The 11,997-nt window shown below is 40.0% G+C and overlaps 1 protein-coding gene across 5 annotated transcripts in view; it reads right to left on the bottom strand.

Annotated features, from left to right (window-relative positions):
• Positions 1–11,997, bottom strand: part of LOC107711252 (bromodomain-containing protein 4-like) — a 48,831-nt gene that overhangs the window by 24,836 nt on the left and 11,998 nt on the right. For 4 of the 5 annotated variants that reach the window (XM_016516202.1, XM_016516205.1, XM_016516203.1 and 1 more), the window contains exon 1: positions 8,190–8,833. The exons of the other annotated variant lie outside the window; for it this stretch is intronic. In XM_016516202.1, coding sequence (XP_016371688.1) covers positions 8,190–8,290 — 101 coding nt within the window. In that variant the 5' untranslated portion in view covers positions 8,291–8,833. Of the gene's footprint in view, positions 1–8,189; positions 8,834–11,997 lie in introns of those variants that run through there. 5 annotated transcript variants of the gene reach the window in all.

The following is an 11,997-nucleotide window of genomic DNA, read 5'->3' as shown; positions in this document are numbered from 1 at the left end:
TAAAGTGCATATACTGTATTAGAACTGCATCGCATATAATTATTTAATTAAATCGTAGCGTTTGTGAATTCACAATTATGCTTAATTATGATTTTTAAATGGGTTTAATATATCATGCAGCCTTGGGAAACAGTCTAATAATGTGTTTTATGGATTCTCGTCCGTGAAATGTGCCACTTCTGGTATTTTGCCGATTAGTCGACACGAGCAAAATGAAGTCGAGGATTTTTTTAAATCGAATAGTCGAATAAAATCGACGAATCGCGACAGCCCTAGTGGTTTCACATTGACTGACTATAAACACATTAAATATATGCAATTTCTGTTTGTTTTATAAACAGCAATGAGTCAAAAGAGGAGTGATAACTATGTAGTTTCACTGTGAATGTGAACTTTGACGCACATAACTGTCAACAGCAGTCTACTAATAACTCCTTACAGGTTAATGTGCCTCCAGTTGCTAATATTTCTTTCATCAAACAGCATAGGCTGTTGGCACTTGTTTGTTTACAGTACAGAGACTATAGATAATACTATGTCAAACACTGGGTTTCCTGTAATCTGCGCTGCAATTAAATACGACTGACGCATCACAAATGCTGTTGATAGAGCTCACCTAACTATAAACCACCACACTTAAGGGTTTGATACGGATGAGCTCCCAAACTGAACAAACACATCAGGAAATCACACACCAATGTGAGATAAAACACACGCCAACTGTCTTGTACCAGCAACACGCAAATGAGCTGTTGTGACTGCAGTGAAAGTGGAGTGATCACACACACAGGCTGTGCAGAAAACACATGAGAAATCCAGGAAGAGCTCGCACTTAAGTGACAGACTGGAGCTGGGAGCACTACACGACCCCACCATGAGTTTACTCCAGCTGGTGCAGCACGCACACATGCACACAGATGGCCAATAACCACCAAATCTGTGTGGTGCAGTAACGTTCATTCAATACGCTTATAAAGATCAACAGCCAAATAATTCATTCAAACACAGTGGGGGATTTTTCCATAACAAACAAACCGCTTCATTAACAACTCAACAGTGGTTATCCAGCTGTTCAGGGCAGGTTTTACTTTAACTCGCTCTGCAGAGGTTTGGAATAAGAGTCAAGAGATTATTAGACTATTATTATCAACTGACAACTCTGCGTGTGCATTATGTTGAAGAAACATGAATAAACGCCTTTAGTTAGACCAATGCAAGTCAGGCTCGGAACTTTCCCCTTTTTAATAAACAAAGGAAAACTTTCTCTGAAGTAAAAATCCCCTCAGCAGTGCTAGTTTCAGTCTGATTTATTACATGCGTTACTCCTCCATACAAGCAAATGGGATCTCCTGATTACATAATTTCTCTACTCTAGTGCTTTTAGGCTACGAGTTACTTAAATGGATAGTTCACGTTCTAACACGTTCAAGGCTCAGAAACGTAGCAAGGAGATTGTTACAATAATCCATGTGACATCAGGGGTTCAACCGTAATTATACAAAGCTATGAGAATAATTTGTGCACAAAGAAAACAAAAATAACGACTAGGGTTGGGAATCGAAAATCGATTCCGATTCCAGAATCGGATACTTAAGGTCAGGAATCGGATACTTGTCAAATTAAAATTTCGATTCCACCTATCGATTCCTATGTGCTTTTTTTCTTCTTCTTCATCTGTAAGGACCGGACCTAGCGATCTGCCAAAAGGGGCTGTTAAAATGTATTTGTCTTTGAATCATACAAGAGATTCGTTCAAGAATGCAGATTCATCCAGTAATGAAACAAGTACATCTTGAGTGGGTCATTTAATCATTAATTCATAAATTACATGTGATTTTGTTTAGTTGTCTAATGTTTTTTCTTCAGAATCATGAGAGAACCACAACTTCCATTGGGGAAAAAAAGAAAAGAAAAAAAAAACAATTTATTCAGAATCATGCAGTTCTATTTTGCACACAAACAGCTCTTAAAGAGTCCAGTTTTTATGTAGTATGTTGATTTTTGTTCATGGTATTCAGCTCCAATAAATGGTTTGCAAAAAAGAGACAGGATAAATGTTTGATATTATTATTTAATCACATTGGAATCGAAACTGGGAATCGATAAGCAGAATCGGAATCGGAATTGATAAAATTCAAACGATACCCAACCCTAATAACGACTTTATTCAACAATTTGTCTCCTCCGCATCACCCTATAGCACCATTTTGGAGAGCATCACATATGTAAACAACGTATGCAACGTATGTATGCGGATACGTAGTTTACGGTCATATCAAAGCGTAATATAATAAAAAAACTATTTACATTCATTTTTACAGCGTATCTGCGCTTCAGTCTTGAGAAAATTACCCAATAAAAGTGAAAAATAAAATGGGTTTTTACAGCACTATAAGGACATCAGGACAAAATTTCTCCAAAACGTAACTTCACACGGTACCAAACCACACAGATTAGACTATCTGCTAATATTACACAAGATAAAAAAAAAAGAGTGATAAAAGTACTAGCTATTACTACTACATAACTATTTTGGTGTTATATTACAACAGATAAAACTTTACCAAGCAAAGATTTCTCAAAAAAATGACATTGAAACACACTTAATGATTTAATGCATATTACACCATGGACTGTAAGTTTTGACATAACCAGATCCTGGCTGACATCCATCCTGACTGTTTCCAAGACTCTGATTGAGAAAAGTTTTTAAAAGCCCTGTGAACAACAAACAGCACAAACAATAAGATACATTTGCAGTTAGCAGTCAAAGAAGAAATGACCTTTTACAGAACAAAAAATTTACGGGACTTTCCAAAGACCTTTTTAAAAAAATCCCATAGATCTTTTCAAAATACTTTTAGAATTCAATTAACAGATTACATTGTGAAACTAAAGAACTAAACTACATGCGGAAAACTGTTAATCATTTCCCATATTTAAACTGGTTTACACAGAGCAGGTCATGCACACAAGACATCTGTTAATTGGCTACACTGCTGAACTGTGTGGCATGAACAGAAACTTTTGACCCAACGCAAGTACAAGTAATTGCTGCAGCCTTAATTATAATCATGACAAAGTGCCCTAACCAGGCCGGACAACTGGATTCCTGAACACTGAAATGCAGTGCAGCGTGACAATCACAAATCACAGCCAATCAGAACACTTGAGTGCACGAGTTCACTGTTTGCACAGTCACATGGTGCGCTGCACGGCGTAAACGACATACCTTGAGACAACATGCTTTTTTTATGGTACAAGTAGCTTAGGGGGAATTGTCAAATATTATTGAACTCTACACTTCCACAATCGGTCTCTCTACGGCCATGTTTAATATATACATGAGGAGCAACAGTAATAGAAACCAAGCAGCTAACAAAATGTATGGACACAGCTAAGGAAAATGCTAGTATGTTTATGTCAGTTGTAAAAAGTATAGAGAAATTTAAAAGAACTTCAATATAAAAATGGCAAATGTTACACATTTAAAATTGTCAAGGAATGTAGTTTTAAGCACTCGATGATGAAATAATTATTTATTGCTATTGATTGAAACACTTGAGCAGTTTTAATTATAATGTATATTTGATTCATACAGTCAAGGCTATGCAGTGTTTAACTCCGGTTTCAATGTCCAGTCCAGTACTGTGTTTTAAATTGTGCAAATAAATAAGGTTCACAAGCTTGTTCCAGTCTGGATATTCTCAATAGTACATCTCAAAATTGGGAAGATCGTGATTCAGATTGTGGACTGTAATTGTGTGTTTTAAGATTGCTATATGATATTTTGCGAAGATCGCCCACCCACCCCTAAATCAAAGACATTTCTATCTACATGGTATATGACGGACCTTGTTATTACTAAGTAATTATACACAGGTTGTACAATAAAAACAGGATTAAACATCACAAAGCACATCTATGAAACAGATTTACCTAACCCAGGAAAACTAGCACAATCTCAATAGATATAGTGACCATGAGTCAGATTCTGAGAACTAAAATCAGGAACAAATCTTGATCGTAAACTGTAATGAGCAATACAGTATCTGGGAAATGAAGGGCAAATTATGATCGGTATTAAATAGTCAAGCTCTTCTGACCACTTCAGAGTCATATGGAGTTATGCATCTAAATGTGAATGAACGATTACACAATTGAAAAGTCATACCACTGCAATATATCACAAACAATGCAATGTGCCTAAATCCATTATAAGACCTCAATACAGTGAAATAGACTATTTAAAAGAGGTTGTTACTTGGCTAAAAGCTTGATTTTTCCATTATATGGTTGACTGTCTCGCGAGGTCAACAAGGAGACAAGGAGGCTGAAGGTTGTAATATTGACAGTACAGCAGTGGGATTAAACCTGTCTGAAAATAACGTGAAAAAGGAAATGCAGGTCGTACAAATGCCTTTCATATCACTTACCAGCTAAACAAATTTCATTAGGACTGCACAACTAATTTAATCAAAATGTTATAAAATGTTTCAAGTCTGCTGTCGGGTTCCCATATATAATGCATTGGCAATGCTAAACGTTCATTTTATTTTCCTCATTCCAAACATTTTGGCAGCTACAAGTTATTACACAAATGCCCCTTTGCAATGTCACACGAAAGTTAATAAATTACATTATTAAAAATAATGAATTTCTCTTGCACCCTGACCTGAGATCAAAAGGCACTGGGTCTCAATTACTAATAATTGCGTGGATTATTCATACTTATCCGCAAAAGAGGACATATCACGAAAAAATTTCCATGTAATTCACAACACGTGCATACGCACATGAATTTGTTCTTAACCTCGTTCTAATGTTAATGAATTTTGAGCATTACAAATAACCCACTGAGTGCCCGAGGTTAGCAATCTGCATAAAACGCATCCAAACCATCCCCCATAACCTTTAGCCAGCTGTATATCAGCGTAACCTCACAGCGTAAGCTATAATGCACCTTTTCTTACTCAATGAAGTAATGTATTCAAGATCAAATGTAAAATTTTTCAATTTTATCTTAACACATTAGGGCCACCCAGAGTGACTGTGTATGGGTGGTTTTAGGTGTTCCTACATTTCTTTGCAATTTTAGAATAGATTTTAGTGTGAAAGTTTTTGATGAATCATGATTTGTTCGTGAAAACATTCATGCACTTTAGTTTAGCCTCAATTTCATTCGACTTTTATTGTTAACCATGACCACTAAAAAGCTAGCCGAAATGAGAAGTGTCAAAATTCTCAGAAACTATGCTTTATTTAACAATGTTAATGCAAACTTTGTTTAATTGCTTTTGAAACTGGCATGCAGAAAAGCAAATGGTATAGATACTGATTACCTTATTATATACTTATTATATAACTCTACAAAGCAGTGGCTTGTCAGTAACATCCAACACTATCAAAAGCCTGATTTTGTTTGAATTATACGTAAAGAAAATATTTCCAGCAATAAATGCGCTAATATAACCTTCCAGAGCTTTACCTTTGGACAACTTAGCAGTGACGTTAAAACTGTCAATTAGTAAGGGCACACTGGGTTGTAAAACTCTTCACTGCTCTAGGCTCTGCTCAAAAGTATTTACTATTCTTGAGAAGAATGACTAAATAAAGCACATGTTTCAGCCAAACTTTAATCATTACACAAGTGCAACAGGTGTTACGGTGCTTTACAGACTTGAAATAGCACAGAAAACAGGTTGGCTGCTGTACTAATAAGAACGTGAACTTTATGAACCTTCCCGACCAACCCTCTACACTGCGAGTAAATCACTCGCATATGCGACTAAACCTTCACTCTGGGTGACTAAATGATGTCTAATATTAGCCAATGGCTAATAAATTCTCAGATTTTACTCGCCAGTGTGCGAGTTGGAGGCTGAGTAACACTTTTTCACACCACTGTATATATATATATATATATATATAGTATTTCAGTCTGGCGAGTAAACACAAAAATTTACTAGCCAATGGCGATTCAATTGCCAAGGTGTCCGTAGAGGGTTGCCGACCAAACTCCCATGACCACCAAGGAGCGACATTAACTGCAGAAGCGTCTGACCCGGGGCGCTAAACTTCCTGCCCCAAACGCCCAGCAGAATAAAAGCTGACCTCTGAACTGGACACAGATCATTACATACCACTATGGAATGTGTGCGAGGGAGGAAGCAGCCTCTGGTTACTACGAACATGAGCGCACACACACACCAGGAAATCTGGTTCTACAGGCAGGCCAAGCTCAACCGTGACACACGAAAGGGAGGGTGTAAAAACCGACGGCAAACAAAATGGTTGCATCCCTAACGAAAGTAAACAATTAATCATTTATGCTTACTGGGAGTTTCTCAGGACAGAAAGCTCCAGGCTCCCAGTGGAGGTCTAGGTACAGGACCGGGGCAGCAGGTTTATTAGCTTGAAAGCATATGCATAAATAATAAATGAAACTGTACAGAGTCAGTTGCTCAGGCCAAGAGTCCTACCTCCCTCATCCATCTCCCCTCTCCTCTTTCACACTCCAGTCTCGCCAGCGCTCCTCCTGGGAGCTGTTCTTCTCTACATCTCAGGCTTCACAGTCGCTTCAGCTGCCATCAGAAAGGAGTAAAACCATCTAACTTCACAGTTGTGTTTGTGTATTACAAACGGCTCCTGATGTGGAGGGAACTAATCTGTACAAACATCAGTGGGACTCCACAGGCACCTCTGTCAAACAAAACAGAGGTGTTTTGAACATTTGCCACGCCGTGTTGTTTGTTCTTGCGCTTTGATCAGTGACCTAAAACGACTCCGGACGGGGTCTAACAAATGTCTATTGGAGAACGGAGCCAGGAGCGCACTGGCACACAGTAGGCATGTGCGCAATGTGACTGGAGAACTTTTTTCCACTGCAGCAGCTCTCCGACTGCAACTGTTCCACATGCCTCACACAACTCCAACTCCAGGGTGGGAATGTCCAGCTCGCATGTGACACACATTCTCAAGCCTCAAGGCCGTTTGTTATGCACAGAGGTTGAATATTTCAGAATAAACTACATGTGATTTTGTTTAGTTGTCCGTTTTATCTTCAGAATCGTGGGAGAACCACAATCTCCATTAAAAAAAAAAACTCAATTTATCCAGAATTTTGCACACGAACAGCTCTTAAACAAGTCTTGTTTTCATGTAGCCTGCTGATTTTTGTTCATGGCATTCAGCTGCAACTAAATGTTTTGCAAAAGAGACAGAATAAATATGTTTGATATCTTTTTTTTTTTAAATCACATTGGAATCGAAACTGAGAATCGAAAAGAATTGGAATCAATAAGCAAAACCGGAATCGGAATTGATCAAATTCAAACGATACCCAACCCTAGCATTTAGTCATTCACTGAAATGCAACATTATCACAGTAAACTCATGCTAGGTGGTTCATTTAAAGACTATAAAGCAAGTCGTTGGGTTGAAGTGCTTTTCTAGGTACACCTGAAGGACTTTGTCTGGTTAAACAAGCGAAGGACAGAAGGACGTCTATTCTAAGAACAGCACAGAGCAAACAAACAAGGACAAACTTCCTAAGAGAAAAAGAAGCCCTATTGTATATGAAGACCTTGATTCATTTTGAATGTTGCCCACTAAAAACTCATGGGAAACATCTACAAATTTAACTGAAATTTTAAACTGAAATATCTTTCAGTGTTCAATAAGGTCTGAAAGTATGGTCATATCATTTACATTTGCGTATTTGCATTAAGTCTGAGATTACCATTCACTAAAGTTGCTAAATCATAGCTGGCTGAACCCTCTCCTTCTGCCACAACAAATACTCCACCCCCTTCTTCCTCTGAAAAACCCACCCCCTCCCCCTGCTCGCTCACACACCCCCTCTCTCCCACCAGGAGGCTGCCTATTCGGGGCTTTTAGCTTTCTTACCAACAATGCCACCCATTAAAACACTATTTTGAGGCCAATCTGGGAAAAACTCTCAGTGAAGCACAAATATTTCTGACCTGACGAAGTGAAAATGTAAAATCATTCTAGTAAATCAAACCAAAAGACTCTCACACTAAACCTGAATGTCTACTAAGTTCAATCGAGATCAAACTACAAGCTAGCAAGCAACAAAAAGAGACACAACACAAGCAAACGACACTGGTGATTGGCTGTGTAATGTTCAAGAAAAGCAACTTCCCAGAAAAGCTTATCAGTTTTACCTTTTAACAGGGACGGAGCAATGTGCAATTTTTTCCAAAAGGGCATCCAGTGTCTGAAAATCCAGCAAATCATTGGACTTGGAATGCATTTTGTAATCCATTTATGAGTTCCTCTTGGCGCAAAAGCAAAAGCAAAAGCAAAACAGAACGGGAACTAAAGGCAAGAAAAGTTCGTCACTCGTTCCCCAAACACAGCGACTTCTCGCTCTCGAATCTCCAGTTCTGACGTATCTGTCCTAAAATCCACTGCGCCAAATACATGTTAATCCATAGTTAGTCCACCATAGTCCTGAGAGGAAGGTTTCGTGGTTCATGAGAAGCCTCTAATCGGAGTCTCGCTCTCGACTGAGAGAGAGGCGCAGAGGCCTGAGGCCGGCTGGATCTGTTAGCTCTGTGCGCCGGTCAGCTCTCTACCCCTTCCCCCCGTCGGCAGCACAACGGCCCAGTTGCCACAGGCACTTCGCCCCATTGTGTGTCCACCAGAGGCCTCGCTCGCGCAAACCGCCTCCAGCGGGGCGCCAGAAAGCAGGGGAGAGGAAGAACGAACGAAGACTGCTCCGGAAAAACCCAAAAGGCGCACTTTCTTTCTCTCGCTCGTTCGCCGAGAGCAGCGTGCTCTTACTCAACAGTGAAAATGGCTCTGGCGCTTCCTCATTGAGAAGAGGCTCTACCCACACACCCCTCCCTCGCCTCTCCGGCGCTTGCTCGTTCTCTAACCCCACCCTTCTCTTTCCCCATCACTAGCTTGAGCACTCTCCACCCTCTCTTTCTTCCTGCATGGCTCTTCTCAGCATACACACACACACACCTTCAGTTCCCCACCCCACTCCTCCCTCCGTTTCTCCATCCCCCACTCATTCTTTTCAGAGCGATCTCCTACGTGCCTCCCCCACTACATCGAGGGCCACCTTATCTGCTGCCTCTCCACACGCCGCACACATTCACACACCTTCAGTTCCCCACCCCACTCCTCCCTCCGTTTCTCCATCCCCCACTCATTCTTTTCAGAGCGATCTCCTACGTGCCTCCCCCACTACATCGAGGGCCACCTTATCTGCTGCCTCTCCACACGTCGCACACATTCACACATGTCTAGACTGCACCGGCACAAAAAAAAAAACAAGCCACAGTGGGGCTGCCCAACCAGAGCGCAGGAACTGCCTTCCGTGCCAAACCACACGGATGCTCTAGACGCTCTTTGGACGGGGAGGGTTTACAAAGGAAAAGATGGAAACAGTGAGTGAGTGAGTGGACCCACGGGAGGGTGAATTAGAGGACAACACAGGGATAGACCTCCATAAAACACATGAGAGATTGACGCAAATACTCCTTGGACACTGCTTGCTTAGTGTGAGAGGATGTCGATTTCAGTAGCGTTATCTGTGGGAAGATTTTTCCATGTGTTCTCCAAGGTAACATTGCACGATTCACAAACTTTGATACACATGACCTCAAGTTTGGTGTGGAAATTATGAGCGTTTGTTTTACATCAGGGCTCTTCGTGTTGAGTCTGAAGTGGAGTGGTTTCAGCCAGCACGGCTTATTAAAGGGTTAGTTCACCCAAAATGCCAACGGTGTCATCACTCATCCTCATGCTTTTCCAAACATGTCCTTCCGCTTCAGGTCTAAATGATGACTTCTTCCATGGAACATGGAAAAGCACTGCAAAAGTAGTCCACATGACTCATGTGTTATAATACAAGTCGCCAGTAGCCATACAGAAGATTTGTGAACAAAAACCAGAAGTCATTGCTCACTAAAAATCTTTTTTTTTCCCCCCACAGCTCTCATTTGCACTCATTCGCATATTCAAAAAAGAGATACATGGGAACCAATGGCCGTTGAGGTCAATGAAGTCTAATCATGAAGTGTGAAAATGATATTTGAGAACATTTTCAGAGAGTTACAACTTCATTTTCAACCCGTTTATCACACAATATATTTGTCGGCAACACTTTACAATAAGGTTTCATTTGTTAACATTAGTTAACTACATCATTAACCACGAATTAACAATACTTCTACTGGGGTGCTCTGATCAGGATTTTTGTGGCCGATCACCAAACGCCGATCACAGAAAGCAGTATCTGCCGACACCAACCTAGCCAAAAGCCATATGTGTTGACTGTGAAACACAGTAGACTTTAATAATAAGCATTTATGGTGTAATTACTACATTTTCGTGTATATCCATGTTTATATTTACCCCAAAAAATGCGTTGTTACTTTAATTCAGCGCTTGCAGCACAGCAATAGACTCGGTGTGGAAACGATCTCTGCACTGCTGCAGACGCAACGCTACTGGAACGCACTGACGGAGAGCAACCGTGTGCAGTGTGCACGCTTTATTAATCCGTTAACATGAGCGCGGAAAAAATAGCACCACGTATGCACTGCAAACGGAGTAATGTGAACCTGGCATTATATGTGTGGGTTGCGAGTGTGCATGAACGCAGTCTCCAGAAGAGTGCGCGAGCGCTGAATGGTTAAACACTGGCAAGAATTAAAAAGTAATGCAATTTATAAACGTTAGTGGCGATGTGACACAGCCTCGATTGTGCAAGTGACAATTCCTGTGTCAACTGTGCAGCGTGCAGCTCGCTTATAGACAGATGCGATGTGTGGTGATTTGAAGCCATTTGCGTATTTTGAGAGAGAAAGAGAGAGCGTGTGCGTTTCTGAAATTACGTCTTACACAAGGTTTTCAAATTACTTTATAAGTTATTTAATGAAGAAATGATTATAATTATTTCACCCGCACCGGACAGAGACTGAGACGGTGCAGCTGCATGTCATGCCAAACCTCTCACGGCAGCGTCATCAGCTTGAGATTGTTTTTTTGAGATCGGCCTTTTTAGAGACCGCTGATCAAACATCCCAACGTGATTATCGGCCGATAGTGATCGGTAGCTGATCGATCGGAGCACCCCTAACTTCTACAGCATTTAATAATCTTGTCATGTAAATTTCAACATACCACATTTAATGCATTAAACATTTTTTATACATTTAAAATCAAACGTAAAATCTAATAACATTAGTGCACTGTGGACTAACAAATAGCAATTGAATTTTTACTATTGCTGTCAAATCGATTAATCGTGATTAATCGCATCCAAAAAAATAATAAGTTGGATCCAAAAAGTTTACATAGTGTGTACTGTGTATAAATTACTGAAATAAATGAACTTTTCCACGACATTCTAATTTATTGAGATGCACCTTTATATATAAATACACACATTTATTTAACAAATATACATTTTACATATATTATGTATATATATTTTTTTATAAACATATGTAAATAATTAATATATACATGTATGTGTGTGTAGTTATATATACACACATATTATGTAAACACACTTTTATTTTGGATGCGATTAATCGCAAATATTCGATTAGATGGCACTAATTTTTACCGAAGCGGGGCACACACTACAAGATAATTGGGCTGTTTTTGGGCCGAATTCTCCCCTCCTGACAATACTAGGTAAAGTCCCGATTATCTTGATGGTTCTACAAATGATCTTATCAGATTTTCCTGTGGTGTGGGGTAGGGCTGTGCAATTAATCGCATGCGATTGTCAAGCGCATCTCGTCAGTAAAGACGGCTCCGTGATTAGTAGTAAATCGCCATCACCTGCTTTCAGATGGAGCGGCATTTAATACACAGAGCCGTAGTTCACTGACAATTAGGCAATATCGCGTTCATTATCGCAGGCGATTCAATCTGCGATTATGAATGCGATATTGCCTAGCTTGTCAGTGAACTACGGCTCTGTGTAGTAAATGCCGCTCCAAC

The sequence above is a fragment of the Sinocyclocheilus rhinocerous genome, unplaced genomic scaffold (assembly GCF_001515625.1).
Source record: "Sinocyclocheilus rhinocerous isolate Xijiao unplaced genomic scaffold, SAMN03320098_v1.1 scaffold115, whole genome shotgun sequence".
NCBI classification, from domain to species: domain Eukaryota; kingdom Metazoa; phylum Chordata; class Actinopteri; order Cypriniformes; family Cyprinidae; genus Sinocyclocheilus; species Sinocyclocheilus rhinocerous.
The sequence above is the reverse complement of the archived record's forward strand: the minus strand, read 5'-3'. Positions and strand labels throughout refer to the sequence as shown.